General features: G+C 40.2%; 1 protein-coding gene across 1 annotated transcript in view; it reads right to left on the bottom strand.

Annotated features, from left to right (window-relative positions):
• Positions 1-22305, bottom strand: part of LOC107373312 (homeodomain-interacting protein kinase 4-like) — a 745746-nt gene that overhangs the window by 4077 nt on the left and 719364 nt on the right. The window contains exons 2-4 of the mRNA XM_070552394.1: positions 2314-3934; positions 2047-2228; positions 1533-1642 (exon numbers count right to left, since the gene is read on the bottom strand). Coding sequence (XP_070408495.1) covers positions 1533-1642; positions 2047-2228; positions 2314-2349 — 328 coding nt within the window. The 5' untranslated portion in view covers positions 2350-3934. The remainder of the gene's footprint in view (positions 1-1532; positions 1643-2046; positions 2229-2313; positions 3935-22305) is intronic.

Here is a 22305-nt window from a genome sequence, read left to right as displayed (position 1 = left end):
TCACCATCGGAGCGGGTTTTCAGCACCGCAGGTAAAGTTGTTGGTCCACAATGTGCAAACTTGAACCCAGAAAAAGTAAACATGCTGGTTTTTCTGGCGAGAAATCTTAACTAGATTTGCTGCAACATGCCGTAATGTTCACACTCCTGTGTGTGCGCGCGCGCACGCATGTTGCCGTGTGACGGAGTTTTCTTTTTATAATTTTAATGCAGTTGTTTTGGTTGCAATTTTATAATTTCAATGTTTATGGTTATTCAACTCTTGCTGACTGTTACGGCCTATTTGCACCGTTTCATGCTGCTCGTTGATAAGTTGTTCACTTGATTTGCACACAGCAGCTGTCCTGGGTTTTTATGTTGATTTATTGCTGTTGGACTGTTGACTCTTTGCACTTGTTTATAAGCTGCGTTTTTTGTGTTAATAAATGTTGTTAATAGTATGTGAGTTGCGTTATTATTTTTTTAGTAATTGTTTGGCATTCGGATTCAGAAAGGTGAAGGTCCACTTGAGGCTTACGTCATACTGTTTAAGTATTCACGGTAATACCGTATACCGTGGTAAAATTAAGTGGAAGTTAGACGGTATTCAAATTTGGATACCGCCCAAGCCTAACGACAATAAAACTGAACTTCTTCTAGTTGGCACTAAATCCACCATCTCCAAATCTGACAGCTTTTCTTTAACTATTGACAGTGCCATAGTCTCCCCCTCCCCTCAGGTCAAGAGTCTGGGTGTCATCCTCGACAGCTCACTTTCTCTTCAAGCTCACATTAATAACATAATTCGGTCAGCATACTTCCATCTACGTTCCATAAACCGTCTTCGCCCCTCCCTTACCCCTCACACTGCCGCCATTCTCGTCCACAGCCTCGTCACCTCCCGTCTCGACTATTGCAGTTCACTTCTTTATGGTTTCCCCAACAAACTCCTTCATAAACTGCAACTGGTCCAGAATTCAGCAGCCCATATTATCACCAGAACCCCTTCCTTTCACATCACCCCGGTTCTCCAACAGCTTCACTGGCTCCCAGTTAAATTCAGGTCCATCTTCAAAATTCTCCTCCATACCTTCAAAGCAATCCATAACCTCTCTCCTCCATATATCTCAGACCTTATAAGTATTCACACCCCATCCCGTTCTTTCAGATCTTCTTCTTCCATCCATCTTGCGGTTCCTTCTGCCCATCTCGCTCTGCTCCTCGTCTCTGGAACTCAATTCCCCCAGACATCAGGAACATCGACAGTTTTACCCTTTTCAAAACAACACTCAAAACACACATGTTTAAATCTGCCTACAACCTCTGATTTTATTGAACTGTTTCTCTCTTTGTTTTTTCTTGTTTGGGTTTTATTGTTGTTTTATTGTGTTTTTTTTAAAGTATTTTCTGTCAAGTGACCTTGGGTGTTCTGAAAGGCGCTTTCAAATAAAATGTATTATTATTATTATTAAATGGCTGCAACCACAGTACAAAAAAATGCGACAGGCGTTTTCATTTATACTTATACTGAATTACTAACAACTTCATCTTCACCTGCCCCTGGGAAGAGTTTGCACTTGAAGACCATCTCTGACATCACACAGCCTAGAGACCAGATGTCCAAAGCCTCAGAATAAGAGAGTCCGAATATGAGTTCAGGGGCCCTGAAAAAACATAAGAGGACATCACACATTTAAAAGTAAAACATTTTATTCCTAAATGAATTACATCACTGAGTTGAACAGACCTTGCAGTAATGCACTGAAGCAGCTCAAGCTAACACTTTAAAGCAGGGCTGTCCAAATATTTCCAGGCCTAAAATCACCCTTAATGGTCTTCACGGGGCTCAAGTATTCTATTTTTATTAAATTAAATACTAACACAAATTTTTGGTAATTGGGTCAGGGTTAGGTCTAAAACATGCAAATGGAGAAAAACCTGAGATTTAAATGTTTGATCAATCATCAACAGCAAAAATAAACAAATCGATCTAGAAATGCAAGTGGAGGTCGTGCTTTGTACGTGCTTGCTTAAAAAACAAAACCATCAGAGTTAACATAAATCTTACTTGTAACGAAGAACCTGATTATCTCTGATGGACTTGGCGTCCTTTGTGAAGACAGACATGTCAAAGTCAATCAGCTTGACCTGCAGAGGCTTTATCGTTTGATCCACGTACATGATGTTGTTTGTTTTCACATCAGTGTGGATAACTCCAACCTTCTTCAATGCATCAAAGGGAGTGGCAAGCTGCAAACAAGGGTCAAAAATAGAAAATCTGGAACTTAAAAATCTGTTAATGTGTGGAATCTTGTTTCCTCTGAAGGTGCCATACTTGCTGGATGACTATTCTGATGTCCTGTAGAGGCATTGGCGTTTTCAATTGTCTGCGAGACTGATGCTGCACAGCTCCAAAGCCAGACTCAAATTTTTCAGGTCTGAATGAAAAAACCTGATGATGTTCTGCTCATGCAGATTGTTCTCCATTAGAAACATCAGCATTTTTAACTAAAAAGGTGTAACAAGCCCCAGGAGTTGGGCCTGTTGACAAGATTAAATGTTCCTGTAAAACAGGAAAAAGATGAGACAAGAGACGACAGGTGCTGTTAATCTTTGCCTTGCTCCCGCCAAATTTTTATTAATACAACCCCATGTATCTTCAAGTTGCAAAACTATCATCCTTCACATGGTTAAACTAAACACTTAATATGTAGCATCCTTAAAATTAAAATCATACATGCATTTGGTTCCTCTCAGCACAGACATTCACAACCAGGGATGTACGATACCGATACTGGTATCGGTAAAAGTTAACCGATACCAGGAACTGATAACAATGCAGTTGCTTGAAAATGGCTTCACTGTAACTTGTCATTTCTGTTCACCTAATATTTTAGTTTTGTGACGATTTCCATTCATATATTTTACTTTTTATCTACCTCACAGTAGGGCTGGGCGATATGACGATTTTAGACTGTTTTACGATCTACACATCTGACGGTCTGTCATTTTTGAGAGACCTTTTTATCACGATTCACAGCTCTGCTGTTGAAATTCTGCCTCTGAATGAAAAGGGAACTTACCTCCGGCGAATGACACGCCTTTGTTTGACCCTTAACCAATCAGAGTGAGTCATAGTAATATATTAGTGCCCCGCTTGTTCTCACCTGTGTGTGAACAAACATGGCTTCGGCCGCGGCTGAGAGCGACAGCGAGGTTTTCGTTCCGAAGAGGAACGCCTCGTCCGTAATATGGAACTAGTTTGGTTTTTCACCAGATGACAAAGAGCAGCGAAACATCATTTACAAGGAGAGCGTCAAGGCAAGTGATGGCAACACCACAAACTTGTTTAATCATTTGAAAAGAAGGCATCCCAAACAATACAATGAGAGCCAGCTGGCAGCTAAAGCTAAAAAGCCTGCGGCTGCAGCGGCTAGTGCTTCTTCCAGGCAGCAAACGCTAACAGAAACACACAAAACTCACTCCCTACGACAGAGACAGCAGACGATGGAACAGCGTGACAGATGCAGTGATGTACCACTTGGTTAAAGATTTGTGTCCCGTGTGAACAGTAGGAGCGGGATTTAAGAACATGATAATAACATTGGATCCGCGCTACGAGTTTTCCGTATTTTGAACAAGTTAATGTTTGCACAATACGTTTGCAATTGTCATGTTTGCACTTTAAATGTGTTTACGATTTTAATTTATGTTAAGTTACTTGAAAAACGAGAAAAACTGATTTTTGTAATTGTTTCTCTCAGGGCTTTTATCATCTCTGGTGTGAGTTTAAAATATAAGCGTGTTAGCACTGTGCTGATTAGCCCTAATATGAATAAATGTTTATTTATTCAATGTTTCTCTTCTTTAATACGCAATTGAAGTTATGCTATTCATGGATAAAAAATCGTGATAAAATCGAAATCGTGATAAAATATTGGAAAAATCGTGATATTCTATTTTTGCCATATCGCCCAGCCCTACCTCACAGTCTTTTCCTGTTGAAAGCAGAGAAGAAAATAAAATCTGTATTCCAAATCATTGCATTTTTTTGTGTGGTGGAGGTATCGGTATTGGTAATCGGCATCGGCGAGTACTCAGATCCAAGTATCGGTATCGTATCGGTTTGGAAAAAAGAGGTATCGGTGCATCCCTATTCACAACCGTATGAAATGTATGTTTTAATACATTTTATCTGTGACTTTAATCCAGAATATATCTATTTATGATTTTAGTCCAACATATTTTTACTGTTTTCTTAACCAAAATATATTTATTCTGCTTCAGGTCTAAATATTTATTCTGCTTTTAACAACAGTACCCGGGCTTGTTATAATGCCCAATTAGCTTATTAGCTCACAAAAAGCATCATGGAGGAAGTATTCTGGCAGGCTGAGCACAAACATTCTTCAAAAATCACTTTTCAGAACCAGTAACCACACATTCTTTACTGCCAACGGCATCTTAACCTATTTATGAAACGTATCAGGAGAAACCAGAGCTTATCTAGCTAAAACAGCACGAAATAAGTGTGGAATAAATGTAAAATAAAAATCAACATGGCGGCCGCGGCTGGCCCGACCTCGGCATTTTTTAGTCTCTTACATTAAACCATAGACTGTACATAAACATTAAACCAATAACAGCGTTTGCACCCTGGTTTATACTTCCACGTTGAGCGGTGTTTCCCATCAATAGCTTACAACCATTTTCATGTTGTTTTACTCAGTCACTAACCTGTAAAACAGGAAAAAGATGAGACAGAAGAGACGACAGGTGCTGTTAATCTTTGCCTCCCTCCCGCCGAATTGGAGAAGGGGACCCTCTAACACTGATACTCTGCCTCACTATTCAAGGCGCCACCCTGTGGTCTGGTGTTGTAATTGCAACCAAAAGAAAGACAGCCGTGTCACTTTTCCTCATTTCAACCATTACAGTTTCTAATGGGACTACACATTCAGGTCTGTAATCTTCAGACTGTCTTCGACGAGTTGTATGACCAGCAGCCCGCTCAAATCACTTTATTTACAGTTTAAATAAAATCCTGCGTGTTTTTGACGTAAGCTGCTCGCAGGTTTGCAAGCTCTTTAACAATTAGCAGTTAGCTTCGGGTTTATTGTTATTGTTTGAATGCTGTATTGTTTTCCTGTTTTTCTTTATTGTTTGAATGCTGAAGCATTCAAACTATTGTTTTCCTGTTTATCTTTATTGTTTGAATGCTGAAAAGCATTCAAACGATTGTTTTCCTGTTTTTATTCTTCTGCTTCTTCTTCTTCTTCTGCTTCCTACACTTTTTGAACCTCCTCTTCTCCTTCAAATTTTGAGCTATTTCAACACTTTTATATCAAGACGTTCAGCTCGTTAAGCTCTTTCCGGCTATTACTTTTGGCATTGATATCTTTAAAATTTTTCGAGTTATTAAGCTTTTTCTGTGAAAAAATTCCCATTGAAATGAATGGGATTGGTCAATTTTCAGCAAATTCCTATCACCTTTTTGACCTCAAACTCTATTGGGTTCCTTTTAACTTAGAGACTTCATTCAAAGTTTAACAAACTCACAAGACATTCCCGTTTAACATATTAAAGAGGCTTTTTGATATCTTTTACGGTTTTTCTAAAATCGCAGGTAGAAGTTGAGGTACGACTTGAAAATTTCAGAAAAAATCACAAAAGTTATAATGGGGAAAGATAGGAGCAGTTACCCTCCCTTGCTCCATTTCTGATGTTGTACTGAGAGAACCGTATGTCCGATTGAAATGAGACACATACTGGCTTACAGCTAACAGAAATACCTTCATTTTGAGCTATAATTCATGACTGTACTCCAAACATTATGGCCGTACGGTTCATTTGTTTGAGAAAATTCAAATTTAAAAAAATGTCTCTCACCACTCTACCCGCACTCTAAGTTTTGAACTTCACATCTTCTGTGAACAGCTCTTTACTAACCCCACCGTTTGGACTACCAAAACAAATTATAACTCAAAAAGTAGGAATTTTTGTCAGCTTTTTCAGAATGGCTTTCATTTTCTCTGTAAGTGTTACCGTTCTTTCGCTACAAGCCTCAGAAGGACGAGAGACCCAGATTCTCGCTCATTGAAACCCATGTTAAAGGAACAGAGATTTTCTCCTCAGTTCGGCTTCAGACAGCTAAAAGTTTATCGTCATAGCTTCTAGACAGTTCATGGTAGGCACATAAAAATCGGCACAGATGATCATCAAAGTCTTCTGCCACTCAAGCTTTTTGAATTTTTCAAATCGGTGCAGTACTTTTCGAATGGTGATGAGAGGTTTGACAGGTCCAATTTCACTTCTGAAGGACAGATTTCAAGGGTTCTCTCGTTAACAGGAGCATAGGCGGAGATCCCAGGGGGGGCGGGGGGTAAGCGTCCCCCCCCCTCACACAAAGTTGTCCCCCCCCACAAAAGTTATTATAAATGTATAAATGCTATCAGTAAACCTGTATTGTCTTCTAAAACCACAACATAAAAGTTAGTCTGCAAATACAAAAAATGTGATTTTAATTGTTGAGAAATTATAGTCCACCCCCCCCCCCCACCCCCCACCCCCAATTCCTCAAGTTGGTACGGTCGGTCCACACGCGCCGTTTCCAATGGGCGGGGCTGCCGGCTTTGCCTCGCTCACAGCTTCACAGCAGCCCGCAGGCTCACAGGAAGCGGGAATCAAAAAGCCAGCGGTTTCCAGCAGTAAGTCAATTATCTCAAGCTTGTTCTACAAACTCAAATATGTATGTCAAATGTGTTCATAAATGATGCAGAATGATTCTTCTTCCGGCACTCACAGGGAGCAGTCGCTTCTGCCTTTCCTCCCTTATCTGTATTTTCCCAAGGCTCTTTTTGTCCCGTCTGCCTACAGAGCGCTTCTCTGCATTTCCTCTGGAAATCACTATTTTTCAGCATGGAGTTAATTAATTGGTCATTCAACGCGATTGATAAGATTTTTTCTACAATGAGGACGGAGGAGGGGGCTCGCGCTTGCCCTCAAGGGACACATGCAGCGGGATATATGTTCGATTCCTGGAATAAGTGGAATATCATCTGTCTCTCTCAGCTGTCCATTGAGGACGTCGAAGATATATGGATATTTGGCCTGATGATCGTCGGATTTCTTCTGATTGGAGTGGGAGGATATCTGGCTTTCCGTAAAGCTGGGATGACGGGAGCGATTGGAGGGCGACCCGCATCCATGGATGGCACCGTCCGTGTGGATACCTCACAGACTGGGACGTTGCTCGAGGTGAATCGCAAGCTGGACAATGTCTTAGCTGCGTTACCGGTGTTAGCGCACAGGATTGATAACATCTCGGAAAGGGTCACCGGACGGTGTGGAGATGTTTAATCACCTAATTGGCTTCACTGGAGGACTTGAATGATCAATACAGACTTTAAGGCAGAGAGGAAAAATTATCTCTGCCTGACCCAAACAAAGTTCTGTTATGGAATCTGACGCCACATGCAGCCTTGGAGTTGCGTGCAAAAACCCCCACGATGGAAGGAATGCAGACAAATGCTGTGAAACTCTATCCACCCACCCCCCCGCCTCCAGATTGTGGTCTCTACCGAGGTCATTAAGCTGAAGGACTCACTGCTCTCTGTGCCTCCCCATGACCTCCCTCCCACCTGCGGAGTCAGCTGGTCGAGTGCCACACAGGGAGCCCCCGCTGAGGAAACCAGGATCCCAGCCCCCCCCCCCCTACCGGGTCCCATGTTGTGAACTGTGACGTTTGTGCTTACATGTCGGGTGGTTTTTTTGCATTAGAGTGCTACACCCTGCTGGTGTAACCCTGTTAATGCCCCCCCCCCCCCCCCCCCCCACCCTGAACTTTCCTCATGTATTCCCTCATTCATCTACAAAGGAGCGCCGTCATGGCTGCTCCCATGGTCTGCCTGTATCTGTCCTGTCTATGTGTGTGTGTAACCTTGGCCAGGTTGTACCATGGAGTCAAGTTCCTATGCTCTGATCTGATCTGAGCGCTGGCAATAAAATTCATTCTGATTCTGATTCTGATTCTGAGGAAGATGAGAGACACAGGACAGGAAAATAGTTCAATAAAAACAAGAAAACAAAACAAAGTGTTGAAAAGTAAAATGTAGGTAGATTTATCTCCACTACACACATGTAATATTTATACATTTGATACAAATCAGATCACCTTCAAAACTCAGTCACACACCCAGGGCCGTTTCAAGACATTTTGGGGGCCAAGGCAAAATGACCCCCCCCCCCCCCCACACACACACACACACACTAAATATCATACAAGAGAATTAAAGAGAATTTAAGGTGAAGCGCTTGCGCATACTGTGTTATTGTTTGCTTTGTTCTGTGTGTAGAAACACGTTCAATTTGATTGCCCGTCAGAAGGTGGGAAAGTGCCCCGCTCCCACCCAGCCCCCTGATTGGTTGAGAGAGGTCAATCATCTTCTCGCTAAATGGAATTACATACCCATACACTGTGAGACATCAAATCGATCGGGTAGGCCTAAGGAATCCATCCATCCGTCCAACCAACCAACCAACACACCAAACAACCATCCATCCATCCATCCATCCATCCAACCAACCAACCAACCAACCAACCAACCAACCAGCTCTATACACTTACAACTAGCAGCATTGCTGACATTTTAACACTAGTCAGAAGGCAGGAACCGCCCCCTCCTCCTTCATTGCTCTCTCATTGGCTGAGAGTTTTCAATCGTCTTCTGCCTAAAAGGAAATGTGCACCCACACGTATGGTACATCAATTCAACCTGCTTGGTCCCAGGAGTCTTGTATTAACTTGATATTGTGCTCTTCATTTCCATGGCAACGTGCTTAGCAACAACATTTAACAACATTTTAGACACAACTGTATCAACATACTTTAATATAGAAATGTTATTCAAAGTTTAAATGACTCATGTGTTATTGTACATAGCTTTATTAATGCAGACTTCTGTCATCTGTTACCATGGCAACACAAGGAACTACAAATCACTTTAACCAAGTCTCATAAGAATGAATATAAAAAGAAGAATATTGAGCCATTAACAGACTCCTGTTTTTGAATTGTTTGTACTTAAAACTAGACATAAGTTCAATTTCATTGACCGTCAGAAGGTGGGATAGTGCCCCGCTCCCTCCCAGCTCCCTTATTGGTTGAGAGAGGTCAGTCATCTTCTGGCTAGATGGAATTACACACCCATGCATGTGAGACATCAAATTGATCGGCTTGGCCTAAGAAATCCATCCATCTACATATAAATCCATACATGCTTCTATCGATCCATCCAATAAACCATCTAACATCCATCCAACAATCCATCCGTTATTTCATTCATCCAGCTCTTCATCCATCCCATATCAAATCTGAACATATGTTCATCGATCAGTTTCAGATATCAGCAAATATTTCTAAATTCACAGTCCAGCCAATTGTAAAAATGTACCCGTTAAACTATTCTCATTCAAATGCCAGCTGTTTAACGTTTCAAATTTCGAGTCTTTGATAAATGTTCAAAGATTACATTTGTCTGCTGTTTAGCATTTTGATCCATTCTTCGCCTATATTCTGAGCTACATTACGCTTGTTGGTGATTTTTGCTTCTACATCTTTAAATACATTCAGCTCATTTTGACAGTTCTGCTTTGTTTCAGCTTCAGCTCAGCTGTTCGGCGGCTTCAGCTTGCAGTTTCAGCTGTCCAGCATTCAAACAGCATTTGTGCAACAAATGCAATTTTTCTAGTTCTTCTTATTCTGATTCCGTACACTTTTTGAACCTCTTCTTCTCCTTCAAATTTTGAGCTATTTCAACCATTTTATACCAAAACCATCCATCCATTCATCCATCCATCCATCCATCCATCCATTCAACCAACCAACCAACCAACCAACCAACCAACCAACCAACCAACCAACCATCCATCCATCCATCCATCCATCCATCCATCCATCCATCCATCCTCCAATCCCTTCATCCATCCATCCATCCAACCAACCAACCATCCATCCGTCCATCCTTCAATCCCTCCATCCATCCATCCATTCATCCAACCAACCAACCAACCAAACATCCAACCATCCATCCTTCCAACCATCCATCCATCCAACCAACCAACCAACCAACCCCATACACTTAAAACTAAACTAGCAGCATAGCTGACATTTTAACACTAGTCAGAAGGCAGGAACCGCCCCCTCCTCCTGCGCTGCTCTCTCATTGGCTGAGAGTTTTCAATTGTCTTCTGCCTAAAAGGAAATGTGCACCCACAGATGGTACATCAATTCAACCTGCTTGGTCCCAGGAGTCTTGTATTACGTAACTTGATATTGTGTTCTGAGTTACCATGGCAACGTGCTTAGCAACAACATTTAACAACATTTTAAACACAACTGTATCAACATACTTTAATATAGAAATGTTATTCAAAGTTTAAATGAGTCATGTGGTATTGTACATAGCTTTATTAATGCAGACTCCTGTCATCTGTTACCATGGCAAGACAAGGAATTACATATCACTTTAACCAAGTCTCATAGGAATGAATATAAAAAGCAGAATAATGAGCCATTAACAGACTCCTGTTTTTGATCTTTTTGAACTGTTTGTACTTAAAACTAGAAATAAGTTCATTTTGATTGACCGTCAGAAGGTGGGAAAGTGCCCCGCTCCCTCCCAGCTCCCTGATTGGTTGAGAGAGGTCAATCATCTGCTGGCTAAATGGAATTACACACCCGCGCATGAGAGACATCAAATCGATCGGCTTGGCCTAAGGAATCCATCCATCTACATATAAAACCATACATGCTTCTATCCATCCATCCATCCATCCAATAAACCATCTAACATCTATCCAACAATCCATCTGTTATTTTATTCATCCAACTATTCATCCATCCCATATCAAATCTGAACATATGTAAATCTGACAGTTTCAGATATCAGCAAATATTTCTAAATTCACAGTTCAGTCAATTGTAAAAATGTACCCGTTAAACTATTCTCATTCAAATGCCAGCTGTTTAACATTTCAAATTTCGAGTTTTTAATAAATGTTCAAAGATTAACGTTTTCTGATGTTTAGCATTTTTTATCCATTCTTCACCTATATTCATTTTTTAAGCTTCATTAAGACAAGAAGGCTAAAATGTTCTATTCTAAAAGGCTAAAATGAAGTAGGTGCAGTTACAGTAAAGGCCACCGGAGGGTAGCATTTTCCCATCTTCTCTTTATTGCTTACTGCTGTTTGTTGCTAGCAGAGGGCGCAAATTTCCCAGTCTTTTAAGTAAACAAACTGTGTTTAGAAGAGAGGGGGGTGCAAAGATGGCTGAGTAAGTAGGCGCTTACTGCCGAGCTCTGCAAATGTAACTCTACAATAAGGTAAAAACATCACGTCAAATCAAGAGTTTTTGAGCTGTTTTGTTTCTCAACCAAAAAAGAACAAGTTTTTGAGAAGTAAGCGGCAAAATGTCTAACCGGGATAACAAGAGACCGTCGAGCAGTTCCAGAACAAAACTAATGCTAATGGCTGTTGCTAACAAGGCAGATGATAGCCAGGCGGCTGCGCTGGTGAATTCATTGGTTGACAACTGTCATAATTATGCAGCTGCCTCACTTCCTCTTCCAATAACGGACGAATTGATGGACGAGTTTCCACCTCTACCCATCACACCCAGCCAATCTCCAGCGCCAAAGAAAGCGATGCACTCCAAGGAAGGTAACGTGGATGTCGTTGAAGCATTGTCAAAACTAATAAATAAAAGGATGGATGACCTTGCACTACAGATTGCTGGTATTAGAAAGACTGCTGACTTTGCATGTGAGGAAATACGAAATGTGAAAGGCAGAGTTGGCTCTTTGGAGCAGAAAATCGCTAAAGAGGAAGGTCGCGTGGATACCAACCAGCAGAGAATCACAGACCTGTAATGAAACTCCAGACGGCGGAACCTCAGGCTGTTTGGTGTTAAAGAAGCTGAGTGGGAAGATGTATGGAAGGGTGTTGTTGAGATCTGTCAGGCAGTGCTGCCTGAAAGTAAAAATTGTCTACGTGAAGCTATCAACACTGTGCACCGTGTCGGCCCTAAACGCCCAAACAGCACCAGGCCAAGAGCTATCATTATCCAGTTCGTCTCCCGCAGGATCAGAGATGATCTGTGGAAAGCCGCGAAGACAGCCCCATACCTGAAGGAGAACCGTGACCTGAAGTTTGCAGAGGACCTCTCAAAGGAAGATAGAGATCGTCGGAGCAAACTGTGGCCCATTATTGAGCAGGCTCGCAAGGAGAACAGAAAGGCCTACTACGTCGGATGTCGAGGTTTTGTGAACGGGACAGAAGTTTTTTCGTCCTCAGAATGAAAATGGAGAATAATGGGTAAATAAGAAAGAAGGTTAAAACTGCCAGGTAGTACAACTGCTTATGTTTGCTGTTTATTTTTATGCATTTGATATTTTGGTTATTGAGAAGTTAATGTTACAACACTTTTACCAATTTTTTTTTTTTATAAATGCAGTGCTCTGTCCCTTTTTGATACTTACTTTTCTATTAAACACTATCTATTAGTTATATTCACATTTCTAATTGTTCAGTTTTTGTTTTCTATCCTGTCATTTTCTATTGTTTCTCTTAATGCCAGGGGGTTAAAACAAACTTGTAAATGTAAAGCTCTATTTTTGTTTGCTAAAAAATGTCATAGTGATTTCTGTTTTTTCCAAGAAAGCCATTCTGTTTACACTGACGTGAACTTCTGGAAATCCCAGTGGGGTAACGATATCTGGTATTCGCAGGGCTCAGAGAGGTCAGCTGGGGTCACAACTCTCAAAGGTACTTTCGGTGGTACTGTTCTACAATCAGACTGTGATTCCTTAGGTCATTATATTTGTTTGGTAGTCGAATACAATCACTACATTTTCATAATTGTTAATGTATATGGTTATAATATCAAGTCCGAAAATGATAAACTAATTGACTCATTAGATACGAGAATTACTTTTTGGCTCTCTAAATATCCTAGCTCACTTTTGTTAATAGGCGGAGATTTTAATGTATTGCTCAATGATACTATAGATAGATGGGCCCCAGCACAACGTTTTAAAAGTAACTTGAGGAGGGAAGCATTTATGGATAAATTTAATGTAACTGATATTTGGAGAGAGAAATTTCCTGATGATATGTCATTTACATGGAGTAACCAATCTGGTTCAAGGAAATCACGTATTGATTTTTGGTTAATTTCTAAAAATCTGTCCAAAGATAGCATTACAGTTAATATACTCACAACGCCACTCACTGACCATAGAGCAATATACATAAATTTACAATTTCTTCCTACTGAAAATATTAATAGATCTTCATACTGGAAGTTGAATAGTTCACTTTTGAACCATACATTTGTAAAAGCTGAAGTTACACCATTGTTAAAACACTTTATCAACAAGGGTAATATTGAGAAGTCTTACAGTATAAACTGGGAACTTAAATTTGAAACAGGTAAGTTTTTGAGACAGTATGGGGCAAAAATGGCTAAGGCAAGATCAGAAGAGGAAGACAAATTAATTGTTCAAATTTCATCAATATATCAACTGCCACCAGATGAAGTCTCAGAGGAGGATAAATTCCAACTTAGGACCCTTTATTCTAAATTTGACGAGCTTTATCGCCAGAAAGCTGAAGGTGCTTTTGTTCGTTCAAGAAAAAAATGGATAGAGGAAGGAGAACAGAACTCTGCTTATTTTTTCCGTTTAGAAAAATCTAGATCTAAGTCTAATACCATCCATCAGTTGAACATTAATGGTACTTTCACTACTGATGCCAAAACCCTCTCTCAATTTTGCTGTAAATTTTACTCAAAGTTGTATGAATCAAAATATAAGGCAAATGTCGCTACTCAGTTCATCGACTCTGTAAATAATATAAGTGTAATAAAAACAGCAGATAGGCTTTATTGTGACAGTTCGTTCACTGAAAAAGAGATACTGGACTCCATTAGTTTTCTTAAGAACAATACGTCTCCAGGCACAGATGGCTTGGTAGCAGAATTTTATAAAATGTTCTCTTCCCAGTTAGCACCATTTCTGTTACAGGTTTATAACGAAAGCATTGAAAAGGGCACTCTTCCATCCACCCTCACACAAGGACTCATTACTCTAATTCCTAAACCTAAGAAGGACTTACTTTCCATAGATAATTGGAGGCCAGTAAGCCCCCTAAATAATGATTATAAAATTCTAGCTCTATTGCTGGCCAGGAGAATTAAAGATGTTTTGGATGATGTTATAGATGAGACACAATCGGGATTTATGACAAAAAGGCACATCTCCAATAATATTAGACTCGTCTTAGATATCCTGGACTACTCTGACCTAATCCTTGATGATTCATTTATCCTTTTCCTTGACTTCTACAAAGCTTTTGACTCTATTGAGCATGAATTTATATTTCTCTCACTCAAGAAATTTGGCTTAGGTGATTTCTTCTGCAACGCCATCAAAACTTTATACTCTGGCGCAAATAGCTCTATCAGAATGAAAAATGGCACCACATCTCGTTTTTGCCTGAATCGAGGTGTACACCTAGGGTGCCCCATCAGCCCTTATCTTTTTCTACTTTGTACCCAAATTCTCGCCTCTTATATTGCTAGTAGTCCTATGAAAGGTTTAAACATAGCAGACAGAGAGGTTGTCATCAGCCAACTAGCAGATTATACCACAATTTTTCTTAAAAATGCTAGTCAGGTGTCAATTGCCCTGAAATTTTTAGCTGACTTCTCAAAAGCTTCTGGATTAATATTAAATTTAAACAAATGTCAGTTATTACCTATCAACAATTGTAATGATCATAGTATTTGTAATATAGCTATTCAACACGAAGTAACATATTTAGGCTTGATTATCTGTAAAGATCAAAAAACCAGAATTACCTCTAATTTCTCTCCAATAATTAAAAAAAACTCAATCTAAGTTAAATCAGTGGTTACAAAGAGATTTAAGTTTAAAAGGACGAGTGTTGCTCTCCAAAGCAGAAGGTTTATCTCGCCTGACTTATGCTGCCATATCTCTGCATGTGGACAACAGAACTTGTGGGGAAATTGACCGAATGCTCTTCAACTTCTTGTGGAAAAACAAAACACATTACATTAGAAAGAGTGTAATAATGAATGACTATCAACATAGAGGACTCAATATCTTGGACTTCACTACCTTAAACAATACATTTAAGTACTACTGTAACGCTCTTTTTACTGGTCTCAGCAAAACCTCCCTCTCACGCCTTCAAGCCACCCAAAATGCAGCAGCCAGACTCCTAACCAAATCCAGCAGACGAGCTCTCATCACTCCAGTTTCACAGTCCCTCCACTGACTCCCGGCAGAATATAGAATTCAGTTTAAAGTTTTAGACCTGACCTATAGAGCTCTTAACAACCAGGCTCCAAGCTACCTATCTGAGCTTTTATCCCCATACACCACCTCTCGGAACCTTAGATCCACATGTGAAAACCTCCTGGCTGTTCCTCGAACCAGACTGAAAACCAAAGGGGACAGGGCCTTTCAGACCATTGCACCCAGACTTTGGAACAGTCTACCTTCAAATCTCCGTCTCTCTAACACTGTAGAGGTCTTTAAAAATCATCTAAAAACTCACCTTTTCATCCAGGCGTTCCCTCCCTAAATGTTTCAAAAAGATGGCTTTGTTTGGGTTCACACCTTCACTTTGTTTATACTCATGATTTTATTTTCTACTTTGTCACCGCTACTGCTTTTCAGATGTTTTTATTGGTTAGAGGTATTTGCCCTGATCTTTATCATGTTGTACAGCGCTTTGTGATTTATATCTGTGAAAGGCGCTATATAAATACACTTTTACTGACTTACTTACGTCCTAAAATGAAATAGGTGCAGTTACAGCAAATAGCCACCGGAGGGCAGCATTTTCCCTCCTTCTCTTTATTCCTTACTGCTGTTTGTGGCCAGCAGAGGGCGCAAATTTCCCATTCTTTTAAGGAAAAAAAACGGTGTTTGGAAGAAATTAGTGTTTCCACTAAGGATGTCTTTGACCTTTACTAATACAGGTTTCTCCCCTTCAAATCCTCCTCCTTCTCCTTCATAATATTATCATTCCCAAAATGTTTATGAAAAAGATTAAGGCAAAAAAAAACTTAAATCTGTGAACATTGTATAAAAATCTGAACAGCTTAAATGTCTAAACACCTGTTATTTCAGTTTGCCAAGTTTAACAGTTTAATCTTTACATTTAGCTGAACTGTGAAATTAGCATTTTATGCTAAATTTGGTAACTGATTGCTGAAGTTGTTGAATAGCTGAAGTAAGCTGAAACTAAGCTAAACTGTCAAATGAGCTGAATGTAGTGAAAGATGTGAAAGCAAAAAGCACCAAGAAGCAAAAAAAAAAAAAAAAAAGCACAAAATGTAAGCGAAGAATCATGAAAACTAATCCTAAATAGCAGAAAACTCAAATCTGTGAACACTGTTTAAAAAATTGGACAGCTAAAATGTCTAAACACCTGTTATTTCAGTAGGACTAGTTTAACAGTTTAATATTTACATTTAGCTGAACTGTGAAATTAGCATCATATGCTGAATTCAGAAACTAATTGCTGAAGCTGAAACTAAGCAAAACTGTTAAAATGAGCTGAATGTTTTGAAAGATTTAGGAGCAAAAAGCACCAAAATGTAAAAAAAAAGCACAAAAAGTGAAGAACGGAGAAAACAATCCTAAACAGCAGAAAACTGAAATCTGAACATTATTTAAAAATCTGGACAGCAAAATTGTCTAAACACTTGTTGACAGTTTATTTGCAGCTGCACAAGATGGATTTTCATGGGTTTTGAAAACTACAAATCTCCAAAGTTAATAATGGATGAATGTAAAAATAATAGAGAGCATAGATGAAATCTGACTCAGGTACAAACATTTCTGGATTTCATGTTTCTTGGACGTAGATACAACTGTAGGTTTATTTTTGTTAATGCTGTCTAGACCTTATTTTTGGCAGGCATTACGTTATGCAGATAATGCATAGAGGCTGCACTTCGGTTGCACTATGAGCTCCAATTATATAGATATATGCTGTTTGCAAATGGATATAAACTTTGCCCAAAGGACTAAAAGTGGCTCCAAACTTGTCTGGGTGAGTAAATGTATACTAAAAATTTGATCCAGGTTGAAAAAGTTATAAGCCTTATAAGCCCCAAGAGTAAATGGACTATTGGTCCCAGGGATATTTATCACCTCTGTGCCATCAGGATACAAGAGGAGGAATGGTCCATCTTTCAAGTCTTTGTTAAAGTCCCTCATTTTTTTAACAGCTTCACTGAGGAGACTTGTGGTAGAGCTGTCAGGGTCAATTCTTAGCGCAATATTTTTTCCACGATATGGCCTCAAACCATCTTTCTTAATGGACATCAAGCCAATATTTATCTGTAAGGAAAAACACAGGGATGATGAGAATCTAAGATGAACCAAAGCTGCATTATGCAAACAATAACACATACACATTTACATATGAACAGTTAGAACTAGCTTCATAGTAATAAACCCTGTAGCAAGTAACACAATAAAAGTCACACCAACATCCTTCTTATTTTGCAGTACTTACATGGTAAGCGCACACACATTATTGATTCACAAAAGTGAACACGTTACACAGCCACCTCACCTATCTGCTGTGCAGCACTGAAAAAACCAAACACGCTCACAACAAGAACTACAGTACTGAGGTGCATCATGAGGAATGTAGTAAGACGCAAAATGCGCTAAGCAGGCAGACTTTTAGCACCTGCAATAAAAATTCCAGACTGCTTTCTTTGGGACAACCTGCATAATCTGTCATGTTCCTGGGCAGAGGTGAGTCACACCATCTCCTCTCACCAGACTCTAAGCTAATTCTCCACAGGTGAGGAGCAGGGGGAGCGGCAGCTGCAGGAGATTTCCCAATCAGGGACGCGGGTTCAAAAGGAGGATGGAGACACATCACTTTGCCGGATGATTGCACCAGTTTAGGTAGCACCAGCCTTTGACCTTGATCTAGTTTGTTCGTGTTTTGACTCGTGTTTGACCATTGGATTTATGACCTCGGATTGTGTTTTTGGATTACGATTTGGATTATCCCTCACGCCTGGTTTTTGTTCCACTCAGGATCCTCTCCTCATCTACTCACCTTCGCTGTCTTTGTTCCCTGGATAACACTCATCACGTCCCATCCTCCTCCGCTGCTCCTATTTGGCTTCCCTCTGCTACCTCGCCTCTCCTGGACCTCTCACCCTCTTCCCAGCGTCCTTCCTGGCTTCCTCTCATCTCACCTGAGCACTTCAGAGACTCGAGCCATATTGCTCATCCCACAGGACTTCCCTGTGCGGTTTCAGTTCCCGTTTTTATAATAAAGATGCTTAACTTTACTGCTTGGACTACGTGTGTTGATTCTGCATGTCTTGGGTTAGGCACTTACCTCGAGTCATGACATAATCAGCAGCTGCCAAATTGTTTATTGCATTTTGTTTGTAGCTTTTCTACATCAAACTTGCACAACACCCCTAAGGAATAAAAATGGAATGTAATTAATCAGTTAACATCAGCTTATAACAAACTACCTGAACTTTTGTTTTTGCAGTTTTCTTTAATCCCATTCTACCGCTAGAAAATTGTTGCCTCTTCTCATTTTTCTTTTTCCTGTACTCCATAAAGGTGCTGTAAGTTGGAGTCGGGCTGGTTGGGCTTGTCTGCGATGCTAAAGGGAAACAAAAGAAAATGTTACATACACATACTGCACACACAGACAAAATATATTTCACACAGTATGCTGATTGAGACAACACTGAATAATTTTCATTGATTAAAAATAGCTCCCGAGGATGCTAGTAACATCTATACAGGTGCTGGCCAGTAAATTAGAATATCATCAAAAGGTTGAAAATATTTCAGTAATTCCATTCAAAACGTGAAACTTGTACATTATATTCATGCAATGCACACAGACCAATGTATTTCCAATGTTCATTACATTTAAATTTGATATTCATAAGTGACAATGAAAACTCCAAATTTGGTATCTCAAAAAATTAGAATATTCTGAAAAGGCTGAATATAGAAGACACCTGCTGCCACTCTAATCAGCTGATTTACTCAAAACACCTGCAAAGGCCTTTAAAAGGTCCCTCAGTCTTGTTTTGAAGGCACCACAATCATGGGGAAGACTTCTGACTTAACAGCTGTCCAAAAGACAATCATTGACACCTTGCACAAGGAGGGCAAGACACAAAAGGTGATTGCTAAAGAAGCTGGCTGTTCGCAGAGCTCTGTGTCCAAGCACATTAACAGACAGGCGAAGGGACGGAAAAAATGTGGTAGAAAAAAGTGTACAAGCTCTAGGGATAACCGCACCCTGCAGAGAATTGTGACGACAAACCCATTCAAAAATGTGGGGGAGATCCACAAAGAGTGGACTGCAGCTGGAGTCAGCGCTTCAAGAACCACCACGAGGAGACTCATGAAAGACATGGGATTCAGGTGTCGCATTCCGTGTGTCAAGCCACTCTTGAACATGAAACAGCGCAAGAAGCGTCTCGCCTGGGCCAAGGACAAAAAGGACTGGACTGATGCTGAGTGGTCCAAAGTTATGTTTTCTGATGAAAGCAAGTTCTGCATTTCCTTTGGAAATCAAGGACCCAGAGTCTGGAGGAAGAGCGGAGAAGCACAGAATCCACGTTGCATGAGGTCCAGTGTAAAGTTTCCACCGTCAGTGATGGTGTGGGGTGCCATGTCATCTGCCGGTGTTGGCCCACTCTGTTTCCTGAGGTCCAGGGTCAATGCAGCCGTCTACCAGGAAGTTTTAGAGCACTTCATGCTTCCTGCTGCTGACCAACTTTATGGGGATGCAGACTTCACCTTTCAACAGGACTTGGCACCTGCACACAGTGCCAAAACCACCAGCACCTGGTTCAAGGACCATGGTATCCCTGTCCTTGATTGGCCAGCAAACTCGCCTGACCTTAACCCCATAGAAAATCTATGGGGTATTGTGAAGCGGAGGATGCAATACGCTAGACCCAACAATGCAGAGGAGCTGAAGACGACTATCAGAGCAACCTGGGCTCTCATAACACCTGAGCAGTGCCACAGACTGATCGAGTCCATGCCACGCCGCATTACTGCAGTTATTGAGGCAAAAGGAGCCCCGACTAAGTATTGAGTGCTATACATGCACATTCTTTTCATGTTCATTCTTTTCAGTTGGCCAACATTAGAGAAACAAACATTTTTTCATTGGCCTTTAGAATATTCTAATTTTCTGAGATACCAGATTTGATGTTTTCATTGGTTGTCACCTATAAATATCAAAATTAAACGTAATAAACATCGGAAATACATTGGTCTGTGTGCATTGCATGAATATAATGTACAAGTTTCACGTTTTGAATGGAATTACTGAAATATTTTCAACCTTTTGATGATATTCTAATTTACTGGCCAGCACCTGTAGGTGATACACAATTGAGTTACGAATATAGTGGGAAAAGGGATTTTAATTTACCTGGATCATTTAGCCTAATGAGCGTACTTGATTAAATTAGATATAATATAAATGCCTACTTGTGAGTTTAAATCTACAAACATGTAGTGATTATCAGTGCTGCAAACGTTATTTTACATATAAATAGTGGTTTCAGAAAAATGTTACTGAGTTGCAGACTGAAATACTCTTATAGCTAGCCTACTTAGTACTTGCGGGGTGGCAATTTATTCAGTTTAGTGTTTCCCCATCACAATCTGTTTCCCCTATGTGACGTTTGTTAAAACACATGTCATATAGTGTTTCCCCTGATTATTACAGGGGGAACAGTATGTGACAGGTGTTAAGATACATATCAAGGAGCCAGTGTTTCCCCAGAATATTATAGAGAGAATGTTTCTCTCTAGCAATTTGTACATTGTAATCAGATCATGCCATTTTATTTTGATTAACTGCACAGTACTTTGCCTCCCAATATTCATACATGTTTCTTAATTATGCTTTAATATTTTCTCGTGTGAATGAACATCAGTGCTACTTTTGACTCCACTTTACCGTTAATACCACTTATTTCCCCCTTTTTTTGCAAAGAAATAAACAGACTATTGTATTCTGCAGAAGGATTATTTAAATGCTTGGCATCAGCAGAGAGCTCCGAGTACAGTTCGGGAGCGAGCTGTCACAATCTGCCCCTGCCTCCCTGGCTGTGTTTCTCCCCTGCCTGATTAGTCTTTATTGTTCTCACCGGCCCCATGTTAATCCGCCCATGTGTTCCTGATTGTTTCCTTGAGTATTTATATCTCCCATCTTGTTTGAGTCTTTGTCGGATCATTGTTTGTTGTCAGCGTTGTTTTGGTCTGTCGTTCCCGCTCTGCCATTAAAACCATTTTTACTTTATCCGAACCTGTATTTTTGCCTCCTGGTCAGCTCCTCCACACTTGGTCCGCCGTCATCCACACCCGCAATGTGATACGAGCTTGTAGTGAGGACGCACGATTTTTGCCGCGTGAGCAACGCGGACAAGCAGGAAAAACAGATTGTGATGGTGAAACACTATCTGACGGAATACCATCAATTCGTAGTAACATCATTTAACATTCTATATTGGTAACAGCGTCAAAACGATTGAAACTGTAGTTAAATTATTCCATTACTAATAAAAGAATTGCGTTACCTAAAACATTTCAATTAACAGCTATTAGCGACAAAAGTGCTAGCGTCAGTAAGCTCATACGTCCATGAGCAACAGAAGCCTTTGAATTTGAACTTACTGGATGGTTGTAGAGGGTCTGTGATAGAGTCTTGAAGTCTTTTGCCACAGCCGCTGCAAAAGTTTGGTGACTGCTCTACCAACTTTTTTCCACAACTTGGACAATACATGTTGACTGCTCTTTCACATAACCACGTTCGGCAGAACAACTTCCTGTTCAAAAGGCCAATGGATCCATCATCCAATCAGTGATGCCTGTTGATGCAGCATTGGTACCTACCTTTTCCGGTTTGTTTTTTGTTTTTGTGGTTTTCAATTTGGTTTTGCGTTTAGTGAATTTGTTGTTGCACTTTTCAATTTGTTGTGCGTTTAGTCAGGGCCAGATTAAGACTTCGTTGTACCCTGGGCAACAATATTCAAGGGCCCCATCATCACGACCCAAGGATCACCATAATATGGTCACATACAGAATATTTTTCTGTAATATGCAGTAAATATACTCAATGCTTGAATGCCTGACATCACGTAACCCGCTCAGGATAACCTTTGACCCATCTTGTGTGGACTGACCAATGAGGAGAGGGTCTTAAC

Source organism: Nothobranchius furzeri, chromosome 6 (assembly GCF_043380555.1).
Source record: "Nothobranchius furzeri strain GRZ-AD chromosome 6, NfurGRZ-RIMD1, whole genome shotgun sequence".
NCBI lineage: Eukaryota > Metazoa > Chordata > Actinopteri > Cyprinodontiformes > Nothobranchiidae > Nothobranchius > Nothobranchius furzeri.
This window is presented reverse-complemented; position numbering and strand designations above follow the sequence as displayed.